Raw genomic sequence first — 27,224 nt, forward strand, 5'->3', positions numbered from 1 at the left:
CATTCCGTTGAAGCCCAAAATCTACAGTGGCCCGAGACCCAAAACAACACATTTCGTCCCTCTGGCAAAAAATATCTGCAAATATACAGGCTAAAGGAACACCGTGTCTGCTTTAACAACTCCCTATACATGCAAAATATCACAAAGAAACAAGTCCTCAACCTTGTCGATTTTTTGCTACTGCTAAAAGTTTGTACCCCCCTGTAAAATGACTTCTTTTTACCGTGCATGCTGTTTAAAAGCAATGTTTACAAAAAATGGCGGCCTTGACATATATAATCAACAGCATGTGATTTCTAGCCATGTTTTCGAATTTGCCAGTGATCATATTAGATGTCACAAAAACAAATTTCATGCTGAAAATGCATTTTTAAGACAACCAGTCATTTAAATCCAGAATATTCACTATATCCAAGAAATCCTCCCTGGCCATCGAAGCTGTGGCTTACATTACTGTGGTGTGCTACCTAACAGGCTTCATTCAACTTCTTTATTAAACAGACCACACATTTAAGTGCATTATTACACTGCACTGACTAAGAAAAGGAATGTTTACATGCCATACAGTGTTGTCAAATTTGACATCAGTAAACCAAATGATAACATGAAAATTACTTCCCTGCTGAATATCGTTTTACTTAATTTTACCAATTCTCTTATTGTTAGCATGTTTAAATGGAAATTGGTATTACTTGATCTTGCCTTTGTGATTATAGCCAACTAGTATATAGTTTATATTTCTATTTATTTTGCTCTCCTCAATTTTTCAGTGGAACATGGAAGGACAGGTTTGTCTGTCTGTCTGTCTGTCTGTCTGTCTGCCATTCTTCTGGCTCACTTTCTTACCATTTCACATAGTTCTTTCTTTTATTGTCTGATCTTTTGTTTATAGATGGATATCCTTATCTTTCGATTATGGATGGATAATTTTGGTATTGGGTAATGAGGTACCTTTCATGGGAGGAGGGATTTTTGTCAACTTGGTCAAGGGTCACTATAGTGTTGATAAAAATATTAAAACCTTGATTTAACCCTTAACTAGCTGATTTTTTTATAATGGACTTGCCCTGCTTTGAATTTGGGACAGTACACTCAAAGTTTAAGGGGTTTCAATAACAAAATACAAAAATTGAGCTGCTAACAGTTTAGACCCTGGCTTTATATGTATTAACACAGAAAAACAAAATATTTAGATTCAGTTTCAGTATGGCCTTCTGATTTATCAATAACAAAAAAGTGATAAATGATAAATTAAGTGTTTACAAAAAATTTAAAAAGTCATTTAAGCAATATTTTAAATACATACTTTTAGAATTATTAAAGTATTTCTTATATTAATCCAACTGACACTCACATTTCTTTAAAGATTATATTAGATTTGTTAATCACAATAATATTAGAATTAACTCATAATAAGATTGTAACATTAATAACAAAAATAACAACAACTACAATATAAAGTGTTTTTTTATGTTTGCATTTTAATAAATTATAATTGCTGTGTGGTTTTTTAATTCACTCTATTAAGTTTTTTTTTTAAAGTTCTAATATTGATGAACCTATTGGCTGGTTTAGTATAAGTTTTGTAGCTCTTGGTTTAAATATAGTTTGTTGATGTTTGAGTGTGTGATGGTAAATGAACATTTACCTCGCAGGACATATTACACCCCCACTCAGCCACCCCCTCTAAAAATGCATTATTGTACATTTATACTTCCCAATTGTTATATCTACGTGAAAAATTCAGCCAATATTAAATGCATTTATACTGAAACATGAAGTTAGATAATTGATAATGAGATATTAGATAATAGATTTTTATTTTGTAATATGATAAGTCATCTGCATACAATGCTATGAGAAGGTCATCACAGAGTATAGACATTGCATTGATATGAATAAAAAGTATAGGTCAAAGAATGGAACCTTGTGAAACTCCCTACTCCTAGTGAAATATGATAGAAATCTATTGTTACAAGTGGCAATGGCATGTTGAAAGATTTGACCTTTACTTTTCTTTATCCTTAAAGGTGAAATGTGAGAAATACTGGCCAGACGAACTGAGGGAACCTAAACAGTACGGAGATGTGGTTGTTAATCCAACCTCTATATCACAACTAGACAAATACAACATCTCAATATTTGATGTCTCTGTGGTAAGTTTTTGCCTATGTACAAAAGAATAAGTTGTCTATTTACAAAAGAAAAAGTCTGTCCATTTTGTTGATGTTTGTTCATGGTACCAATATCGAGAATTGTAATAGTGTAGTGAAAGAACACAACTTTATAGGATCATACCTTTATTGTAATATGTTAATATAACACAAACATGATTAGACTGTTTACCTTAAGTCATGAGTTGTAATTTGAATAAATTTAGATGAGTATTTATGAATCAAATTAAAAACAATATCTTTTTATTTGACAGAATGATGAGACACGTCAAGTGATCCATTTTCACTACTTGGATTTCCCAGATTTCAGTGCGAACGTCGAGTTTGACCATTTCATCAACTTTGTGCGTACAGTTCGTAGTCATGTACCACATGATATGAAAGGACCAATGGTCATTCATTGCAGGTATTTCAAACTTCTGCGATTACATTAATATATATTTAGTATATTAATACATTAAAGATTAGCTTTCCGAAGTTCTTCATTCTCTGTTCTTGGTCATATATTGATGTATTACCGCACATGGTATCATGTTTTTTTTGTTTTTTTTTACAGTTTAATAGTTTATTGTCTCATTCCAAGCATGTCATATATACAATACATCACAAAATTCAATCATATTAAAATACATGTTGGACCAATCTCGATAGATTTATAGGAGACATTTAAAAACATGATGATACTAGTAAAATATATTCTATAACTAAAAACCAATTTACTTTATAACCAAGTTACATGTATATATAACAGACATTTTTGCTTATTCCTTCATGAAAAAAATCAATATACTTCAAAAATAATGCCCAGAATATTTGTGACAATACTACTGCATGGTCATGCAAAATGTTTTGTGAAGCATAATAATTTTCATGTTTTGACCTTTGAAGAAAAGTTTGAGGTAATATTATCACCGAATTTTCATTGTCATTGTGCAAAAAAAAAACTGTACTGTAGCTTGATACTCACACCATTTTAAAGATATCAGTATGAAAATTGGAGTGCTTGCCTATCATGACAAGAGGCAGCTGTGATGACAAGGGGCATAATACTTAAAACTATATTTTTGGTGTTATGCCCCATTTTAACTTTTAAATATTTTAAAAAATTGGTAAATAATAGTAGTTGCCCTTTACAGGTGAGCCTTAACACAGCATGTAGTCCTAAATTTAACCTCTGTAGAGCAACATCTCTCAGCAGCAACCAAAATCTTTCTCTCTCAAAGGGTGGTTGTTCTACAGAGGTTGTACTGTATTTATTTATAAGATTTGGAAGGAGAGAATTTACTGAACAACAATTTTTGTTTATCTTTCAGTGCTGGTGTAGGAAGAACTGGTACATTTATAGCTACAGACAGATTACACTTGTATTTGTCTAGTGATCAGTTTAGTGAGGAAGATGAAGTTGATATATTTGGTATAGTGCTTAGTCTTAGAGAAAATAGAGTAGCCATGGTGCAAACAGAGGTACGTGAAATTCTACAGATAGTGTAATATTGTAACAGAGAAATATTCTAGCATTTACATGATTGTTTACATGAAATTTACAGTCCAAGTATATCATGATTGTTTAGTATATCATGATTGTTTTGTATATTATTACAGTCCCAGTTTATTATGATACATGATTGTTTATATGTAATTACAGTCCCAGTATATCATGATACATGATTGTTTTGTATGTTATTACAGTACCAGTATATCATGATACATGATTGTTTTCTATGTTATTACAGTCCCAGTATATCATGATACATGATTGTTTTGTATGTTATTACAGTCCCAGTATATCATGATACATGATTGTTTATATTTTATAACAGTTTATATCATGATACATGATTGCTTTGTATGTTGATACAGTCCTAGTATATCATGATACATGATTGTTTATATTTTATAACAGTTTATATCATGATACATGATTGCTTTGTATGTTGATACAGTCCTAGTATATCATGATACATGATTGTTTATATTTTATAACAGTTTATATCATGATACATGATTGTTTTGTATGTTATTACAGTCCCAGTATATCATGATACATGATTGTTTATATTTTATAACAGTTTATATCATGATCAGAGCTGCATTACTGGTACTGGTACTGGTACTGCAGTACGTACTGCAGCGATTTTGCAAGTACTGGTACTGATACTGAATTACTCTTACAAAATTTTGCTACTACTGGTACTGGTACTGCATTACTGTCTTAAAAAGTGGTACTGCTACTGCATTACCCAGTACTTTTGGTTTTGATAAAAATTGAAAATAGCATCAATTTTTCTCATAAAATAAAGCTGTAAATTACATTAACTATATTTCATTTTTGTGAAAAAGTAAGTTATCAAATATAAAGATAATTTGCTGCAATATTCCTGTAAATGTTAACATAGTATTCATCATGAAAAGCACCAAAGACTTTAAGTAAAACTTAAATTAAGATAAACAGACTCAATAACTCTTTAACCTAAAATATCCTTATTAATCTTTTTTATTACTTTGTATTTACTAGTAAAAGAGCAAGATAAACACAATTAATTTCTTCTATTCTAAATAATCCCAGTTCAAGTGAAAAAAGTGACATTGTTAGCATAAAAAGTTGTTATTTACTTTGGTATAAATTGAACAGAGGTGCGAAGGTGTAAAAGGCAACAAAAGACTGCTGTGTTTTAAATGAAAGATGTTTGCATTGTATTTAAACAGTTGACTGGTTACTAAACAATTAGATATGACATGAATATAAAATGTATGTTGTAAATATTGTTTGTAAAATGTATGTTAAAACTATAAAGTTTTAAATATGTTATGTTAACTTTAAAGTAAATTATGATTTTATTTATTTGCTGAATAATATTTGCAATTATTTGTTTGACACTGTATTTATTCAAACTTTGATGAATATATAACAGTAATGGTACTGGTACTTAATTCCTTCACCAAAAAAGTACTGGTACTGCAGTACCGAGCTAAAATCTAGTACTGGTACTGGTAATGGTACTGCAAAATTTTCCAAGTACTGGTACTGGTACTTAAGTACTACACCCTTAGTACTGATGCAGCTCTGATCATGATACATGATTGCTTTGTATGTTGATACAGTCCTAGTATATCATGATACATGATTGTTTTGTATGTTATTACAGTCCCAGTATATCATGATACATGATTGTTTTGTATGTTATTACAGTCCCAGTATATCATGATACATGATTGCTTTGTATGTTGATACAGTCCCAGTATATCATGGTACATGATTGTTTTGTATGTTATTACAGTCCCAGTATATCATGATACATGATTGTTTATATTTTATAACAGTTTATATCATGATACATGATTGTTTTATATGTTGATACAGTCCCAGTATATCATGATACATGATTGTTTTGTATGTTATTACAGTACCAGTATATCATGATACATGATTGTTTATATTTTATAACAGTTTATATCATGATACATGATTGTTTTATATGTTGATACAGTCCCAGTATATCATGATACATGATTGTTTTGTATGTTATTACAGTCCTAGTATATCATGATACATGATTGTTTATATTTTATAACAGTTTATATCATGATACATGATTGCTTTGTATGTTGATACAGTCCTAGTATATCATGATACATGATTGTTTATATTTTATAACAGTTTATATCATGATACATGATTGTTTTGTATGTTATTACAGTCCCAGTATATCATGATACATGATTGTTTATATTTTATAACAGTTTATATCATGATACATGATTGTTTTATATGTTGATACAGTCCCAGAATATCATGATACATGATTGTTTTGTATGTTATTACAGTACCAGTATATCATGATACATGATTGTTTTCTATGTTATTACAGTCCCAGTATATCATGATACATGATTGTTTTGTATGTTATTACAGTCCCAGTATATCATGATACATGATTGTTTATATTTTATAACAGTTTATATCATGATACATGATTGTTTTATATGTTGATACAGTCCCAGAATATCATGATACATGATTGTTTTGTATGTTATTACAGTACCAGTATATCATGATACATGATTGTTTTCTATGTTATTACAGTCCCAGTATATCATGATACATGATTGTTTTGTATGTTATTACAGTCCCAGTATATCATGATACATGATTGTTTATATTTTATAACAGTTTATATCATGATACATGATTGTTTTATATGTTGATACAGTCCCAGTATATCATGATACATGATTGTTTATATTTTATAACAGTTTATATCATGATACATGATTGTTTTGTATGTTATTACAGTCCCAGTATATCATGATACATGATTGTTTATATTTTATAACAGTTTATATCATGATACATGATTGTTTTATATGTTGATACAGTCCCAGTATATCATGATACATGATTGTTTTGTATGTTATTACAGTACCAGTATATCATGATACATGATTGTTTTCTATGTTATTACAGTCCCAGTATATCATGATACATGATTGTTTTGTATGTTATTACAGTACCAGTATATCATGATACATGATTGTTTTCTATGTTATTACAGTCCCAGTATATCATGATACATGATTTTTTTGTATGTTATTACAGTCCCAGTATATCATGATACATGATTGTTTATATTTTATAACAGTTTATATCATGATACATGATTGTTTTGTATGTTATTACAGTCCCAGTATATCATGATACATGATTGTTTATATTTTATAACAGTTTATATCATGATACATGATTGTTTTATATGTTGATACAGTCCCAGTATATCATGATACATGATTGTTTTGTATGTTATTACAGTACCAGTATATCATGATACATGATTGTTTTCTATGTTATTACAGTACCAGTATATCATGATACATGATTGTTTTCTATGTTATTACAGTACCAGTATATCATGATACATGATTGTTTTCTATGTTATTACAGTCCCAGTATATCATGATACATGATTGTTTTCTATGTTATTACAGTACCAGTATATCATGATACATGATTGTTTTCTATGTTATTACAGTCCCAGTATATCATGATACATGATTGTTTTATATGTTATTACAGTCCCAGTTTATCATGATACATGATTGTTTTGAGAAAATGTTGGAGGAGAAGAGGGCGGCTCTCAAGATGACAGACTCAGGGGAAAATCTGTACGAGAACCAGGGATTTGGTAACTATGTTTATCTATTCTATACCCTTTAACTTCTGGAACCTAAATTGATTAGCCTTTGCCACTAGTAAAGTTTTCTCAAACTCCTACTTCTCAAACATTCTGTTTCTTTCTTGTTCATCAGTTTCATATTTTGTTCATGAAAGAAAGAGTTTGAAGTTTAAAACTTGAAAAATCTAAGAATAAATTTTGTATTTTAAATGATGGTTAGTTGGATAGTTTCCGGACTTGATCTGTAGGATACTGGCAGAACACTTTGATGTTTGCTGTAAGGTTAAAAGCATCATGTTTTTGTATCTTTTACTTAAAAAAACTACTTTGCATTAAGGCAACACAGTAGGAAAAATTAGTTCAATTTTTGTTACCATTATGTTTCTTTTCCATAGTCTGTGGCTTACATTGTCATATTTCGTCCTTATATTTAATCCTTAGACTTCATAGGGTTACTGAATCTACCCAAGCACCTAGTACAGACCAAGATTTGATAATGTTGTGCACTGTGCACTATTCAGTCAGTGTAAATTTGAAATTTTCCATAAAAAGTGATGAATGGTTTTTACCAGGTTGAATGATGGACAAGTCCATTAAAGATATATAGCATTTCCAAATTACTCCGTCTGCTGTGGATGCAAAGGCTTATCAGTAGGGTTCCAGCATGTGAAAGGAGATGAATAGTTTTTCAAATGAAATTAGTGAAAGAAATTATATATTTAAAGAATGGAGCTTGCAATGAATATCTTTTTAACAGAATGAGGAATGATTTGAAAAGATTTTTTACTAGGCTGCCTCAAATTAAGATTAATTGAAAAATGAAAATGAAGCAAGCGTCTTTTTCCATGACTGTCGAAAATTATGGGTATTGTTCAGTTAGTAAGGCATCTATAAATAGAACTATTTTTCATATCACAGCCCTGTGGGATAGTGGTCAATTCAGCCATTTCTTTGAAGTATATCATGTTTGGAAGCTATATAGCTAGTTAACATTGGGGTTTGGGAGGTGGTGGGGGAGTAGTTCTTCTCCAATCCAGATAGGGACTTGTAATTCATACATATTTGGAAACTTTGTACATGTACTTTGTTTGAGAATAGGTTGTGACTGTGAGGACATATCACATATAATGCATGGAAGAGGCATTTATGTCTCATGCAGTATTACAGCTATGTTACCATTTGATCTAAAACTATGTTGGTGTCACCTAACTAAAATAACTTACAGAAAAAAAATCATGCATTGTAGTATGTTGCCTTCAATTTTTTTTACAGACCAAACCCATCCAGGATCACGTAATTACATTGTCATTGAACTATAGTATTATATCTAGCTATATGTCTTCTTTATATCTAAAACAGTTTTGAAATACTTTTATTTTCTCTTGGAGCTCACTTAAATTATAACATGTTTAAGATGAGTGACTCTGACTGATAAAAATAAGCATGAATTTTTATATGATAAATTGGTAATATATATCAAACTTGTAATGTTAAAACCATACATCGTAGATCTTGTTTCAGTGCCATGTGTTTTTCCTTTGCTTGTTTTCTATGTAAATATACTGAGGGGTTTTCTATGTAAATACACAGAGGGGATTTCTTGTTTCCTCTGTAAATATACAGAGGGGATTTCTTGATTTCTATCCAAATATATTGGGGTATTTCATATTTTCTTTGTTAATATACCCAGGGGTTTTCTTTGTAAATATTCTTGGGGGTTTCTTGTTTTCTGTCCAAATATACAGGGGAATTTCATATTTTCTTTGTAAATAATTACTGAGGGGGACTTCTTGTATTCTATGTAAATATACCAGGGGAAATCTTGTTTTCTGTACAAACATATTGGGGGATTTCATGTTATCTTTGCAAATATACTGGGGGATTTCATATATTCTTTGTAAAATACTGAGTAGATTTCTTATATTTTTATGTAAATATACTGAAGGGATTTCTTACTTCTTGTGTAAATATTCTGAGGGGATTTAATGACTGAGATGTAAGGATACTGGTTTCTAATCATTTTCCCCTTTCTGACATGGATTTGATTCCTCAGAGGGAAGTTAAATACATGGGAATTTCCTAGCAAATTTCTTTCAAAAGTTTTTGATTATATCAAGATGCCCACTGATGCCTGAAATAATGTAAGGGGCTGAGTGGTTAAGACAACTGAATTTCCGCTGAGGGTTTGAATAACACTAAAAATCTTTTAATTCATTTATTGAGGCAGCTCTTTAGCCAGATTACAGAAGGTTGATGGATCTACTAAGATGCACGCCTATGTCTTGATATTATTATGAATAGAAAGGCACTTGAGATTTTCCAAAAAACAGCAAAACTGGACAGTCGATATATAAACCTTACTGAGTCTGTGTGGTTTTAAAACTGAACTAGGCTAAAATAATAGATGAGTGGGCATCATAGATTTTCCTCTTTAACAAAACTAGAAATAAAACTCCTTATGACTTGAGTAGTGTTGATGTGCCATACAAAACAACTTGGTAATGTACCAAAAACATTACTATTAATTTATGCATATAATTTTAAAGAAATTAAAGCAGTTATTACATTTCATCTACTTGAATAGCCAATATTTTTACTCCTTTACATTCTGTTTGTAGCATATATCTCCAGACTGCTCACTGACAAAATCTACAAGTACATATAATTGAACAGTACATGCCAAATAAAAATATTCTTGTTAAATAGATAATTTTATACTATGTTATACCTGACATATATGCATTTCAACTTTTTATGTTATATATCCACGCATCAATTCTGTGGTCTCCATCATTCTTTTCAATCTCTCTGTTTTACATCCCTTAAATAGTTGTTTGTTTTTATACCCCCGAAACGAAGTTTGTGGGGGTATATAGGAGTCACTCAGTGGTCGGTCAGTTGGTCGGTCGGTCGGTAGGTCTAGCCGTCCGTTGCATTTTCCTTGTCTGGAGCATAACTTGAAGACTAATGGTTGGAATTCAATACAACTTTATAAATGGTCAAGCACATTAAGAGGAAGTGCAGTGAACAAGAACCATAACTCCATCTTCACTAATTACAGAGTTATTGCCCTTTGTTACTTTTCTTTGTCCGGAGCATGACTTGAAAACTACTGGTTGGAATTTAATACAACTTCATACAATTGTCAAGCACATTATGTGGAAGTGCAGTGCACAAGAACAATAACACCATTTTGACAAATTAGAGAGTTATTGCCCTTTGATACTTTTCCTTGTCCAGAGCATAACTTTTAAAGTATTGGTTGGAATTCAAAACGACTTCATACAATGGTCAAGCACAATAAGAGGAAGTGCAGATCCATAGTAATTATAGAGTTATTGCCCTTTGTTACTTTTCCATTGCTTTTTTCTTGTCCAGAGCATAACTTTAAAACTACTAGTTGGAATTCAATGCAATTTCATACAATGGTCAAGTATATTGAAAGAAAGCACAGTGCACAGAAACCATAACTCTTTCTTTACTCATTTAAGAGCTTTTGCCCTTTGTTACTTTTTATTGTCCAGTGCATAATTTGAAAATTAATGGTTTGAATTCAAAGAAACTTCATACAATGGTCAAGGGCAGCGAAATGAAGTGCAGTGCACAAGAACCATAACTCTATTTTGAATTTTTACATTTATTGCCCTTTGTTACTTTTTTTGTCCAGTGCATAACTTGAAAACTAGTAGTTGGAATTCAATACAACTTCATACAATGGTCAAATGCAATGAGAGGAAGTGCAGTGTACAATAACCATAACTCCATCTTCAGTATTTGTAGAGTTTTTGCCCTTTGTTCATTTTCCTTGTCAGGTGCATAACTTAAAAAACTAATGTTTAGAAGTCAATGAAACTTCATTCAATGGTCAAGCGCAATGAGAGGAAGTGTAGTGCTCAAGAAGCGTAACTCTTTTTGGACTTATTACAGAGTAATTCAATAAAAATTCATCAATGGTCAACCACATTGAAAGGAAATGCAACATACAAGAACCACAACTATTTCTATTGCCCACAACCATAACTCTATTTCAGTTCTTTTGCAAGGTATTCTGTTACTAGTTACTCCTTCATTTCCGATGCAGTCTTGCGGGGGTATTAATCACATTTAGTGATAGTTCTAGTTTATTTGAGTTTTTTTAAAATCACAACAATAGTTTTCTGATCATTATTGACATTCTTATAAATTATGCTGTTACAAAAATGTTTTACACTTACTTGATGAATTGGCCATCTGTCTCTCTCCTGTTTTTACACGCCCTGAAATATGCACCAGTTTGCCTGTCCGTCAGCCCGTCTGTCAGCAGTTTTGTGTCCAGTCTGTATCTTTTGAATCAATGGAAGGAAATTGAAACTACTTGGCAGACATGTTAACCATAATTAGACAATGTGCATTGTTGTACCTGTTTGTTACATCTGACAGTTACTTCAATCTGTAACGTTTGTCTCTGTCTGTCTGTCTGTCTGTACCTTCAGCAAGTTGTATGCCAATTTACAGCATGACTTGCTTAAACGTAGAATCAAGTTTGAGTTCTTAAGCCATAAACTGCTGTTACATAAATGATAACCATTTACTACCAGTATAGAATTAGGCCAGCCTGAAAATTGGTGCAGTCTAGGCAGGCTCTGAACTGTTGGTGGTTGAATTTCTCTATTTTGATATTGAAATCCACAAACTTAAAATGGATTGCTCCAAATTCTAAGGTGGACAAATCCATATCACAATTGTGCCAAATAAAGCATGTTATGGGTAAATGGGGGCATAAATAGTATATATTTCAAATTTATCAAGATTGCTTTATTAATATGATCCAGTGTCTCAGATATAGCAAGTCATTGTGGTTGCTTGCAATCAAAGTGAATTGTGCTCTCTATTAGTTATCATAGTGCGTCACTAAACCATAAAAATGCAAAACTTTGATAATGTTTTTGTTTAAAGTGACAGTGTGCATATCCAAATGTTAAAATAGTGTGTGTACTGGAAAAGGTCATAATATCTCTAAATTTTGTCATAATCTATTTTAATTCATTATTTATATAAATTACCATTGTAAGTTATCTATACTGTCCATTTGTTAAAGAAGTGTAGGATAATATTTTATCTTAATCATTTGTCATCATCAGTTATTGGCCCTTCCCCATAATAATATTTTATCTTTGAAATATACAGCTAATTAAGCTCAACTTGACAATGTTAAAGCAAACCAAATTAACATTAAAGCTGTTAACCTGATCAAAATAATAGAAAGAGCATTGAAACATAAGGCTTTCTTATTTGTAGTATAAATCAAATATCAGCTTATAGGGTGTTTTGATGCTCTTTCTTTTTTGTATCATAGGCAAAAATAAAAATACTTTCCCTGTCATCAAAATATGTAAACCCCTTAAATAATGTAAGCCATGTATCAGTTTTTTTCCTTTTCCCTGTTGTCACAATAAGTAAACCCCAGAAAAATGTAGCCAATCAAGAAGCATGCTCACAGACAGTGTGGTAACTTGAGTGCGAGTAACTAATACATGCACTCCAGTTAACGCACTGGGTATTTATTGGGTATACGGTTTAACTCTATCACATTTTCAATGAAAACGTCTCCAAACTATGATGCAGGCTTTTTTATTATATGTCAATGTCTATCAGTTATTAATGATCATGGCTATATTGTTCAAGTATATTGATATATAATATGATGTTGAATTTCTTCTATTTTTAGATCCATTTCCAGAGACTTTATATGAGAATGTGTCCTCTCAGGAACAAACAGAACTCTGACCTTTAACAAACAGAACTCTGACCTAATTACGAACAGAACTCTGGATTAGTAATGGTGAATTACAGTGAAACTTTGATGTTTAACTATTAACAAGGACTCAAAGAACTGAGGTGTATAGTTGTAATTAACAATATTTTATAGATACCATGTATCACCTTTCATCTGGAACAAAACTGTTGGTGTACAGATATAACAGTAAATAGATCCTTGACGTACAGTTATTTATACCAACAATCAGAACCAAGTATATCAACATATAGAATTTTGGAGTATATTTATTTATATTAGCAAGTAGAATCTAGTTGTACATTTTCAGTTATTTATACCAGGCAATTGATTCTTGGTGTACATTAATTTATAACAGCAAATAGATATGGTGACTCATTAAGTACACATAACGCGTTGCGTTGTCAAAAGCGACAACACAACCTATATCATTATCACCTTTTCGTCTTGTCGCTAGTGAAACGCGCCAAACGGCACGTTGTCACACTTTCGTCTTGTTGTCCTGTAGCTAGCGAAGCAAGCCAAATGTCGTGTGGCATGATGTCAGCCTGTCGCTTGGCCTATATAGATACAAATAGCCTACAATCCTTAGATTTGAGCCGAGCAACAATGTGACATCGCGACAACATCCCACATGACAACACGCCGTTTAACGTGCATCGTTAGCAACAAGACGAAAGTCCAACAACGCTCCATTTGGCACTTTGTCATGCTTTTGCTAGCGACAACACAATGCACAAAAGTGTTCCATATCAGCCACCATAAATAGAGCCTTGGAGTTAAGGTATTTTTAACAGCAAATGGGTTCAATTTAACTCCGTCAGGGACATCTCGTTGTTTCCTTGAGCAAGAATGTTTACACTCATTGCTCAGTACTGGTTGGTTCCTGGAACGAATTCGAAAGTGAGCCTATAAGCTTACAGCTTCCTACACAATTGAACTTAAATAAATTCTGTATAAACCAACTAATATGCAGAATAATTATGTTTATTAAAAGGCAATTTAATTTAAATTAACCAAAATATAATTGACAAGAATTAAACATTACACCAAACTAGAATTCATTATTACCAGGGCTTTTTTCACAGGAAGGGGCCCTTTCATTAAATTTGGGAGGAAAAAAAACTTGATGTAAATTGAATTTTTGTGGAAAATTGAATGATTTTACAGAATTTTCTGGAGTTGGTGGGGTTGCTGCCCTAATTCTATTCCTGGTGTAAAAGAGTTATTATCTAATCTGATTATGCTGATATAATATGCAAAATGTATGCTTAAAGAATGTGTTAATTTTACATGGAAGAAAATGATAGTTTTCAAGATGCTGCCATGTCAGAAATACGATTGTTCATAGTTTTTTCTACTCACATAAATTCATTTGTTATATTTTTTCTACTGTGTGTAACACTTAGTTATTATGTTTTTTGATTTGACCATCATTTCATATGTTTGTTGATTTTGTCTGCTTTTTGTTGTTTAAATAATTGTTGAACAATTAAATAGTATATTATATATATTTTTGATATATCAAGATGATATTTTAAACCTGTACATATTGTATTTATCTAAATGTAGCAGTACATTCCATTGTTTATATCTTTGGAGATTAAATATTTATTCGCATGTTTAATGTAAAATATGTATTATAAAAGAAAAAGGCATTCTTACATGCCCGAAGACCTTCGGGACGTATGGCATTGTCTGCTTGTTCGTAGACAATAGATTTCCGCATAATAACTTTTGAATTATATTAATAATTTTCAGTTATTGTCTTTAAAATTGGCATTTAAGTATTTTGTATTGAAACACAGGTTAAGGTTGATTTTTGCTGCAATCAATTCATTATTGATAGAGTTATGCCCCTTTTAAAACTTTTGCTACTTGAATTTAGTTTCTGCAGGATAATTTTGTAAAGATATCAGTGATTGTGTTAATGCTTGTCATGCAAGTATGTTATATAAAAGCAAAAGTTAAGTATAATTTTCACTGCAATCAACTTATTATTGAAAGAGTTATGCCCCTTTTCAAGCAGATTCTCTGAAATTATTGAGTTCTGCAGATTAACTTTTGAAGTATTTAAGTGGTTTGATATAATTGATTTTAAACAGTCAAAATTTGTCAGAAAAGTCATCATCTGTGTCGTTTATAACAAAGATTTGTTTTTGTCTATGATACAGTACCTTCTTATAAATTTGCCATTGAGAGTATCTTGCCATGTCTCAGCAAAAGCTCTTGTTTAATATGTTAGACATTCCCTGTAGACATTCCCTGTAGATGTGTTCATTTGTAACATATAAATAAATTGTTACAAATACAGTTTAAAGTAGCATGCCTTCAGATTTTAGCTAAATTTTGAAATGAAAATTTGACGATTGCACTGATTAGTGAAAATGTGCCAGTTAAGTGATAAGTCCTATTCTAAGGTGCTTTCTATCCCAGCAGAGTTATATATCTCATGTCGCAAAATGCCAAAATAACTCTCACTACATTAGTGACACAGTAGAATTTTAATATTAAAAATTCATTCCATCATATTCTGTTTTAAATATTCGAATTTTCTCTTTGATAGTAAATATTAATGCATTTCTTAAACAATATATATCTTTTCTTAAGTTTCTTTTTAAACAATTTAACCATCTGGAGGCATGCCACTTTGAATTGTGTGTTTGTATAATGAATTAAAATAGTGTATAGAGGTCATTAGGATTTTTCAAATCTATAAAAATTCTTTTTAATCATTTGTTGACATATCATTTAGGGTCCAAAAACTTAACACTTGCTCTAATGAGTCTTGCACAGCTTTGAATATGGTAATTCTTTACAGACCATTGTATTCATTATTAAAGATTTCATTATCAAGGACCTAAAAGTGAACAGCCAACAGAATAGTGTCTTTTTATTAGAATGATGTGCAAGCTGGTCTTGCTTACTTTTGATAGGATTCAAAGGGCTGAAATTTATATGATTTCTATTTGATAAAACCATACATATTGATATGGTAGACCAACATATATGCTGTAAAATGTTTTTCTACTTAAAAGTTTGGTATATAGGAACGGCTGTTTTACATGATATGTTTATGATTTGAACAAATTTAGTGAAGTCTACACAGAACAATATGATTATGCTATCTTGTATGGTCTCGATTTTGCCTCCGTTTATTTTTTAGCAAATTAAGATTTGTTTAGGTAAACAAGATAACAATAAAAGATATCTACCTGATCAGTAATATTTACATAATTAATGATAATCCTCGGTAAAATGTGGCAAATTTTTTTCCCCCCAAAAAGGGAAAGGTCCCCGACTTATGAGTGATCTGTCCATTAGCTGAGTAAATGTGTGTTTTTTTGTGTTTTCTGTAAATGCTGGACAATGTATTATTCTGCCTTTTGTTCACTGATTGTAAGTTTTTAGGGTAAAAAATGTTCTCTGTTCACACATATACATGTATGACAAATCTTTTAGGCAACTCACTAGTAAGAGTGACAATGTGTCAGTGTGCAAAAAATGTTATATTTGTCCTTTTGACATAATTTTAAAATGAGCTGCGTCACGACAAAACCAACATAATGCGTTTGCGACCAGCATGGATCCAGACCAGCCTGCGCATCTGCGCAGTCTGATCAAGATCCATGCTGTTCGCTACCATTTTTCCTACTTGTAATAGGGTTTGTAAGTGAACAGCATGGATCCTGTGCGGATGCGCAGGCTGGTCTGGATCCATGCTGGTTGCAAACGCATAACATTGGTTTTGTTGTGACACGGCTCAAATTATTTCACTATATATATATATTTGTAAGTTGGCCAGTCTTGTTTTAATAAGCTTTAAATTTGTTTTGTACTTTATTGTAACAATACCTAACATGATGTTTGACATCCTTCAGTGTTGAAATGTTGTTAATCACAGTTACTTCCCTTAGACTAATATTGGTATTTTACCTGAGAAAAAAAGAATGATATTGGTTATGTGAAAATATTCTAAGACACGCCTTAACCAGAACTGCATCAGGGATTTAAAGTTCAAATTATATATATCTTTTTAGAATAAAGACACTTATGCTGACTTGAATAACAATTAATAAATTAGATTGGTGAATGATGGCAGCTGGCATAAAGTATTTTCTTCTATAGGGAACTCTCAATTTTTCTAAAAGGATTTCAGTTAAACTGAAGGATATAACCTTAACTTTCTTAGTATGAATGCCATGAAATGCTCTCCTGCATTTTGATTGGATATTGTGATTTGATTATTTTTGGCTGACTTGTTGCCCTTTGTTGTTATTGTTGTTGTTTATCACATAATTATTGGCAGAAAAGCATGTTTTGTGACAATTTCCTGCCACTTGTTAGAAATTTAATCAGACTGCAACATTAAGAAATGAAAATATTAATATTAATAACACATTTCTGCACTGGTGCACTAAAGTTTTTTTCTAGAGACTGAATTTTTGATAGTACATGTATGTACATGTATGTAGATTGCACTATCAAGTAAAGATTTGTTATGGTAGATCTTTATTATTGTTTGATGATTTTCCATGGAGTTGAAGTTTTTATTTTTTGTCACGAAGTACAATGCCTTGCTTTTTGTCTGTTTCATCTGACATATCAACATTTTCAGGACCAGAGACAGAATTTGATGTAAGGGAATATCAGTTTAACCCATTACCTCATGAGCATTTAACGAAAAATTGCTGTTTTACAAGTTCAAACTGCTATCAAACTATAAAACATGCTTCAATGCTGATTAAACTTGGCACAAATGTTGACTTGACCATTGCTTTTGTAACAACATGCTCTATCTTAAATTTCCTGTTATCACTAATATTTATTTTGCGTTTATTTCTTTCCATCAAAACTGATCTCAAAGTGCTGCAACTTCTCAATGGAATTGAGATAGAGTCAATTGCTTTTCATTGTTGGTTACACGTTACCTTAAGATCGACCTTAAGCCATTTTAAGCCTCTCACAAGTCCAAAATTTTCTTGGTGAAACAAAACGAAAAAGTAGGGTATTTTTTCACTATTTGAGGCCTCAAAAAGGGGGTTGGTGATGAGCCATCAAAACATGTCTATATGAGCGTGAAGGTTAACAACATCTTTAATCAAGCTTTTTCTCAATGTCACAATTTAAAATTTAGCAGTTTGATTTCTGTCTCTCAGGTGATGTATTTCATTTATAACAGTTTATTAATCCACCTTTCTGTTTCTCCGTCCACTAGTGTGTATTAATTTTCATATCTAGTTCTACTTTGGTCATTTGATTAATTTTTTGTTTTAACAGATATACATCAGGACTTTGCATGTGCTCATTTTATTGACAGCTTTAAAAGTTTTTTTTCTTTGTTTTTTGGATTTCTATTGTTGCTATTGTGTTCATTCTTGCACTTTTGAAAGTTGCATGCCTCTATATGAGTCAAAATATTTTGAGGAAATTAAACATGAGAAAAATGTACTAAGATTTTAAAATAAATAAAAAGATTTAAGAGTCAAGAAATAATTAATGTGTTATGCACGATTAAGGACAGATTTTGTTGTATTTATCACCATATTTCTACTGCATTACTAACACAGTAGGGGCTATTTTTGCTTATTTTGACTTTTTTGTGATAATTAATGAAGATTGCAATGTGTTAATTATTTTCTTTGTTCGCTTCATAAAATTTTACTTTTAAATACATTTTTGAAATTTTCATGAAAATCTGGAGGCATGCTACTTTAAATGGCATGAAGTTACTTAAATGTTATATTGAACTGTCAATTATTGGATTTTGTAACCTAGCTGGACCAATAAAGATATCATAATTGGAGTAGAGTGTAAGTTAATTTATAGAAATGCATGAGATATATTCACCCAAAACATACAGAGAAATTAATACTATATTCGCCCAGAATAATTTCAAAATTGTTAAAATTCTGTAAAAGGTTTATGGGTGAAATTAAGATTAACATTAAATAAATTTTTAAAACTTGATTAACAACAAACAGAAACTGGTTCAGAATCCAGTTAATTGTCCAATGATATATTATTAGTTATAAAGATTTTTGACAAGTTATATGGCCCTATTTAACTGGTTGTTTGGATATATAAACTGAGCCATTAGGCGAGGGTTATATTGAAAACATCTGTCTATATACAGTCATATAACCTGTCGGGAATATTTATAACAAATTTATAATACAGCAAACTTGCTTTTAAGGGAAAAAGTAAGATTTCTTCATAAATTGATAGCAGCCATAGATAAAAAGCTATGTAAACATCACTATTATCCAATGAAAAGAACGTTTCCAGCATGCTTTATTTTGAAAATGAATTACTATTATGTTTGGTTCATTTTGGTTGCAGGTGTAAATAAACACAAAAAATGAATGCACACACTTAAAAAAATAAATACAAAACATAATTAAATCAAGAATATCGTCATTAATGCGGAAACAATCTTCTTAAATGTAGCTGTTTTTTGAAAGAACATTATTTTTGTACTAGTTAGTTTATGTAGTAATATGAATATAAATATTGTCTATCACTGTTAATGAATCATGTTAATATTTTATTTTCTGTATTCAATCAAATTATAAATAAAAAGTTAAATATAATCTGTTGATTCTTTTGTGCTTTTGAATAATGAATTATATATATTTAACTGTACCTTACCTTGTTGAAATATTGTAATGGATTTGCTCCACTTTGAATATGTTAAAGTTTGTTTGTTTATTTAATTAGGTTTTACGTCACACCGACACATTATAGGTCATATGGCGACATTCCAGCTTTACTGGTGAAGGAAGACCTCAGATGCCCTTACGTGCATTATTTCAGGCACAAACGGGCACCTGAGTAGAACCACTGACGTTCCGTAAGCTAGCTGGATAGCTTCCTCACATGAAAGAATCCAAAGTCCCTGTCGGGATTCAAATCCACAGCGGTGAAGGGCAAGTGGTATGAAGTCAACAACCTTAACCACTCAGCTACAGACGCTCCTGAATATTGAAAAGTCTGTTCAAAGCTTAAGGGATTTCAATATAAAAATTTGAAAATTTAGCTAGTCTGATGCGATTAAAGACAGTATGCCGACTGGCCCAACTATACTGGTTGCATAGGCTTAAACACTTAGTTCCAGCAGGTTATGGTGGTGGTGGTGTTGGTAGTTTTGTGAAAACTTTTCACTCCGGATCACAGCAGTAAGCCACATTGAATTTACCAGAGCACAGTTCAGCCACTGCATTGTTGCTGGACTGGCTGTCAAGCAGTTTAATTGTACTAGTTGCCTATACTTTCACAAGGAACTGATTACTTCTGTACATGCAAGAGCAGAGGTGAGTCAAATGACTGTAGAAAGGATTTCATGATCAATCACTATGAAAGTGACCTGCGCCATCCGGAATCGAAGCAGGTTATAGCTGAAATATACTTCATTTAATGAAGAAGCCATCCAGCTTTTCCAGGAAGTTTTCTGAGGGCTGCTGCTTCTGTATGAGTCATTCTAATTCTTAAATAAATACTGGGACATCTTGAGTTGAAAAGTTGTGTCCATTAGAATCAGAATATTTTCAAGAAATTATTTTCTTTTAGATTTAGCGTGTGATGACAGAGTAGATTACCAGACTCCTAATCCAGAGGTTGTGTGTTTGAATCCCATTAGAAATGAGATTCTCTTTTGACTTCATCAATCAACACTATAGGGTGAAGTCATTAATACCATGATTGTTAAGTGCTATGTCTAGGTTGCAAAATAGGGCTTTGACATTAATTAGAAACAAACAAATATGAACTTTGCATCAGTATATAAGAATGGCTATGAAAAAAAGAAATGAAATAAGGGTTAAATCAGATAAATAAGTAGTTATAAAGATTTTTGACAGGTTATAATTATGGCCCTTTAAAGATGCCCTCCTCCAGATAAAGAAAATCAATATTAAGAAAAATGTACTAAAATTTTAAGAAAGGTAAAACATTCAAGGCCCAAGTTATATTTTTCATGTTATGTGCGATTTAAGTCTGATTTGGCAGTATTTTATTACCATTTTTCTACTGCGTTACTATCGCAGTTAGGGCTACTTTTGCATATGTTGAAGACTTTTGGGTAATTTTCTTTAATTGAAAGTGCCGATTGCAATATGGAAATTACTTTATTTGTTCACCTTACAATATTTTATTTTTATGCTCCCCGAAAAATTTTGGGGGAGCATAATTATAGTCGCCGCCTTGTCCGTCCGTTTTGCCGTCCGTCTGTCCGCTTTTCTTGTCCGGGACAACAAGAGGTATCAACATGAAACTTTGTAGGTAGATAGATCTCATAGAGTAGGTGTGCAGTGCACAAGAACCGTAACTGCCTTGCCTAATTTTTGAATTATTCCCCTTTGTTTATTTTTACACTTTGAACTTTGTCTGGGACATAACTCTAAAAGTATAAGAGGTATCAACATGAAACTTTGTAGGTAGATAGATCTTATTGAGTAGGTATGCAGTGCACAAGAACCGTAACTTTGCCTCGCCTAATTTTTTAATTATCTCCCTTTGTTTATTTTTACACTTTGAACTTTGTCCGGGACATAACTCTAAAACTATAAGTGGTATCAACATGAAACTTTGTAGGTAGATATATCTCATTGAGTAGGTGTGCAGTGCACAAGAACCGTAACTCTGCCTTACCTAATTTTTGAATTATTCCCCTTTGTTTATTTTTACACTGAACTTTGTCCAGGACATAACTCTAAAACTATAAGAGGTATCAATATGAAACTTTGTAGGTAGATAGATCTCATTAAGTAGGTTTGCAGTGCACAAGAACTGTAACACTGTCTTGCCTACATTTGGAGTTATTGCCCTTTGTTCATTTTGACACTTTTAACTTTGTCCTTGACATTACTCTAAAATTATAAGAGATATCGACATGAAACTTTGTAGATAGATAGGTCTCATTGGGTAGAAGTGCAGTGCTTAAGAATCATTACTCTGCCTTGCCTTAGTTATTGCCCTTTGTTTATTTTTACTTTTTGACTTTTGTCCGGGACATAACTTTTAAACTATTAGAGATATCAACATGAAACTTTGTAGGTAGCTAGATATCATTGGATAGAACTGCAATGCTTAAAGAACCTAAACAAAGCCTGGTCTTATTTTGGAGTTATTGCCCTTTGTTCATTTTTACACTTTGAATTTTACCCGGGACATAACTCTGAAACTATAAGAGATATCATCAGGAAACTTTATAGATAGCTAGATCTCATTGAGACTGCCTCCGTGGTCGAGGGGTTAGAGTCGATGACACCTCTCTGGCGTGGGTTCGATCCCCGGGAGATGCTTTGGTAGTTTAGCGCGGAGGAAGGTAGTCTAGTACTGGTGTAACTCTCCAGGAAAGATGGTTAGGAAACTACCCGCCTATATGACTGAATTACTGTTGGAAAAAGGCGTAAAATGAAACAAACAAACAAACAGATCTCATTGAATAGAAGTGCAGTGCAAAAAAACATAACTCCGCCTTGCCTAATTTGGAAGTTTTTGCCCTTTGTTCATTTTTTTATACTTTCCTGTGTCCAGAACCTTCTCGGGGAGCATCACCCGGTTCAACTGGTTCTTGTTAAATACATTTACAAAATTTTCATGAAAATTAATATGTATCTGGAGGCGTGCTGCTTTAAAACAGTAGTATACAATATATAAACAAAGTTGCCTGCCTTTTAGAAGGGGAAATTTGAAATTTCTTAGCTGTGTTTTGACAATTTGTAATAATGCCAATAAATTTCTCAAATTCTGACTCTATAAAATGCTGTACATGTATATACTGTGAAGAACCAAAGTACGCACAAATAACAATGTATTTCTATACATAAAAGATGGTTAACTTTGTGTATGTATAAAAAAGTTTTATTGTGTTTTGTTCTTTATTGCATATTTCTCCATTCAAACTTCATTACTGCAAAATAAGAAAGTTACACCACAATGATGACTTTATACTTGAATTACTTCTAGCTTTGCCTTTATAATGTATGTGTGTCTTTTTCCAGAGCTTCCTTGAAAATAGTCTGAAGTTGCTGGCTTTCTTATGAACTTGTCATCATTAACATTTTGCATAAAATATTATTGTAAATTCGTTATACAAGTACTGACAAGATATACAGAGAATATAGCCTTCCTGAAATTTAAATATGACCTTGGGTTGGAACATTCGTTAGGCTAGGGTCTTGGGTAATATTTATCTCATTCAAGCTATATTCTGCCTTATATCTTGTCAGCAATTTGCAAATATGTTGTTTTTATCCAATGAAAAACAACAAACATGCAGTATTATAAAAATAGTATGAAACACTTATTAAGGGTCCAGGGCCAAGTATAAAAGCAAACATTATTTATAGATTATGAACTAATTTATGCTCGCTCATATGGTAATTATTCCAGTGGCGAGGGTAAACAAACCTAAACAAACACAAAATGAACTACAAATGTATTTAATAGTATTTATTTTTGATTTTATCATGTCATTGAATAGATAAAATAAAACATTTTTAAAATACTGTAGATCTATATCAAATCTAAATATCCCTATAACACATAAGGAGCTTGATATAGGGGAAGCAACTTGTTATATGCACTGAACGCAGTGATCTCTCCTTAATTCGTACTGATGAAGGGAAGTAACCGCTGCAAGGAGTTTGTTGTTTAAGACGCTACTGTACATTAGTAGCCTCCCCTTTTAAGTTTCACACCATTTGTATTTCCTAAATTGACGAGAGATGAACATCAAGGATACTGTATACAACAGCACATGTAGGCTACATGTAGAATAATTATAAGGTAAAATTATTTACTTGGTGAGTACCCATTTATGGTTATATAGATCGTACTAGATCCACACATGTTCTATTTTCCACCAAGACCAGACAAATGGGTCATTATGTGCCAGGTTACTGTAGAGTTTTGATTTTTGTGTCGCCTCTACGGAGTAGTGGCGACATATAGGGTAATGTCGTCATATTTCGGACACTTTTTGCATTCTGCGACCAATTTCATTCGTCTAGCTGCGAATATGTATTTAACCGTCTGTAGCCTATTTAGCCGGGAACTATGCTATGTAAGGACTATATACTGGCTCCCAGCTGCAAATTACATGTTTGATTTATTTAGAAAATTCACAAATTGTTAATCGAGTAAAATCGGGGAAATACGGACAGAAGCGGGGAATTTCGGACACATTTTCATTTTTTTAAAAAGTAACATTATCGTCGCCAGAAGAGACTTAAACATATTTTATTTCTTTTTTGACATAATTATGTATCAGTTCATTTCACTTAAGGCACAACATTAAAGTGATTCTTTTTTAACAGTTTCTGTTAAATTTAACAAGTAACAATCATTAACTTCTAGGGCATATGAGTGTGCCACCCAAACAATGCTTTGGTCCTCTTCACAAATGTCACGTAAAATCTTGTAACGTTCATATAACATTCTTAATTTACAAATATTGGAGCAGACGAAGTCTCTAAGATAAACAAATATATCGTCAATCAGCGGATGGTCGTAAAGGTATTCACAATTGACCATAGTGTTAAGTATTGCTTTCATTTTCATATACAATGACAAACTTCCAAAAAGTTCTCTATCTCTCAGGTGAGCAGCGGTTGACGTGTTCATATTTACTGTAAATAGACAAAAAACATAATATAATTTCAATGCGTAAGTGAGAACTTTAAATATAATCATTTTGAATAGATTATTTTACAGTTTGTCTCCTGATCGTTGCTTTGTTTGTAATGTATATTGATATGTATTTTCTAATCTTAAAATGTTTGAAAATGTCGAAGAATAATGTGCAAAAACTGTTTCAAATAGTGAAATTACCAGTTTTCTATCACTGATATATTTCTATAAACCACCGAAAAGCATGTAATAAAACTGAATATTAAACAGAATTATTTGGAATAGATTAGTTTACGTTTTTTTCCTGATCGTAGCGTTGTTTTTATTGTATATTGTTATGTAATTTTCAATCTTACAATGTTAGAAAATGTCGAAGAATAATGTGCAAAAACTGTTTCTGTAATAAAATAAACCCACCTTTAAATTAACATTGATCTTTTTTTAAATCCTGAATAAATTTCACGGCCTTTTTTACCTCTCTCGCATGGCGACGTTGCTCTTTTAATTGCAAGATGTTTTCTTTATCAAGCTGCTTCTGCCTCTTTTCAGCCAATACTTCATTGGACGTGAGTAGCCTGTGCGAAGTACTAACGGTACTTTTCCTCTTTCTTTCATTTACATTAACATTTTGTGGGACATTAAATATGGAATCAATGTCAACATTCCAATTGCACTGTGGCAAAGGAGCAAGTGCATTCAACTCATCATTCTGGGATTGATTTTCATTGGGCAAATAATTTTCACTATAAAAATCCCCACCAGAGAGTTTTATATCTTCAATTATTATCTCGGGAAATAGAGGAAGAATGTACGAAATTTCTTGATCAGTGGCTTCATGAAGTTCTACTGCTTCATTAGGGTCGTCCGAGTAAAATTTTGGAGTAAGGATAGATATATTGCTCGTAGATGATATGGATGGTACAATCTGTGTTGCACAGGGGGTAGGCATTTCAATCTGTTGGTCAGGCAAGGGTTCATAAGGGATAGACGTACTTGATGAAGCTAGGTTCAGTGTAGTATTAACTTCTGATACGCCAACATAATTCTCTTCAAGCGCAGTCGAAGTCATTGTAGAGGTGGGTGTAACTGATGAGGTGATGGCATGCAATGGCTTGTCAAACATAGTCGATGGTAACAAATCCTCTGTACGTAAAGCACGTGGATTGAAGGGGTATATACCACATGATGAAAATCCGCTAGTTATATTTTTTTCAGTCATGGCACGTTCCCAAGCCCGTGCAATGATCTCAGGGAATGACCATTTATTTATAGTGTGATGAGGACTAGCTGAGAGAAATTCAGTACAACCTTCGTTGTAATATGCACTAAAAGGGCCAAACACACTCTTGTCAAGTGGCTGAAGTTTGTGAGTAGTATGGGGAGGGAGAGCCAGAATTTCAATATTGTTATCTTTGGCAATTTCCAGGAGTGCATGTGCTTCATGTGAACGATGACCATCACAAATCAATAATTGGGGTCTAGCACTGCCGCAGAAGGGAAGAAATATTTCTTCAAACCAGTCCTTACATATAGTTTCTGTCATCCAAGCATTCTCTTGGAAGGCCCATTTAGTCCCTTGGGGCGCTGCAGCCGTGTTCCACGAATATAGTGACCGTTGGGTCTTACCTTTCACGATCATAAGAGGAGGCATAGCTTGACCACTTGCACTTACGCATGCCAGGATGGTGGTGTTGGTCCTTTGATTACTAGTACGACCCGGCAAATTTTTCACCCCCTTTCTTGCAACTACACGGACTGGGTTGTGCTCAAATTGTTTGCCTGTCTCGTCCATGTTCCATATTTGAGATGGCTTATTCTCAATTCCAAGACTGATAAGGAGTTTACCAAGATCATCTATATATCGGTTAACAATAGTTGGATTAAGGCACCTGGCTCGAGATGTACCCAACTTCTCTGGCTTACGGATTACAATAGATGGATGTCTTCTCTTAAGACCTTGGAAATAACCTTTGCCTGGTATTCCATTTTTGAATGGAGTTTTGAGACCCATTTTTTGGCATAATCGGCCTGTTTTTATCAAGAAATCTCGCCTTGTTATGCCAAAACCACACCCAGCTGCCGTTGTCACACGTCCAATTAACTATGTCTGCTTCCACATCTAATGGCACTGTAGGAGGACGACCAGATTTAGCATCAGAGGCAACCTTCCCTGTTAATCTGTCACTTAATGTTGATTTTGGTATCCCATAATGTTGTGACGCTTTACGCAATGACATTTGACCAGATTTTATGACATCTATTGCTGCTTTAATCAAATTGTCGTCGTATTTTTTATAGATGTTTTTAGATTTTCTAGCCATCTCAAAGATCTGAAACCGAAAGTTATGCTTAATAAATGTGGTTTAATAGCAACCAACCTTAATATACGAGGACATATTTCAAATGTTCAGAACATGTCCGAAATTAAAAATGTTCTGGTTCGAAATTAAATGCTGCCCATAAGTAGTGATC

General features: G+C 32.4%; 1 protein-coding gene across 1 annotated transcript in view; it reads left to right on the top strand.

The window, feature by feature from the left end:
* LOC132747657 (receptor-type tyrosine-protein phosphatase beta-like) overlaps positions 1-19,459 on the top strand; it is a 44,160-nt gene extending 24,701 nt beyond the window's left edge. Inside the window, exons 12-18 of the mRNA XM_060737105.1 lie at positions 771-788; positions 2,031-2,156; positions 2,429-2,580; positions 3,488-3,638; positions 7,246-7,354; positions 8,618-8,638; positions 13,053-19,459. Of these exons, the coding sequence (XP_060593088.1) occupies positions 771-788; positions 2,031-2,156; positions 2,429-2,580; positions 3,488-3,638; positions 7,246-7,354; positions 8,618-8,638; positions 13,053-13,111 (636 nt within the window). The 3' untranslated portion in view covers positions 13,112-19,459. The remainder of the gene's footprint in view (positions 1-770; positions 789-2,030; positions 2,157-2,428; positions 2,581-3,487; positions 3,639-7,245; positions 7,355-8,617; positions 8,639-13,052) is intronic.
* Positions 19,460-27,224: the final 7,765 nt, after the last annotated feature.

Source organism: Ruditapes philippinarum, unplaced genomic scaffold (genome assembly GCF_026571515.1).
Source record: "Ruditapes philippinarum isolate M1 unplaced genomic scaffold, ASM2657151v2 ctg5336_1_1_1_1, whole genome shotgun sequence".
In the NCBI taxonomy this organism is placed as follows: Eukaryota; Metazoa; Mollusca; class Bivalvia; order Venerida; family Veneridae; genus Ruditapes; species Ruditapes philippinarum.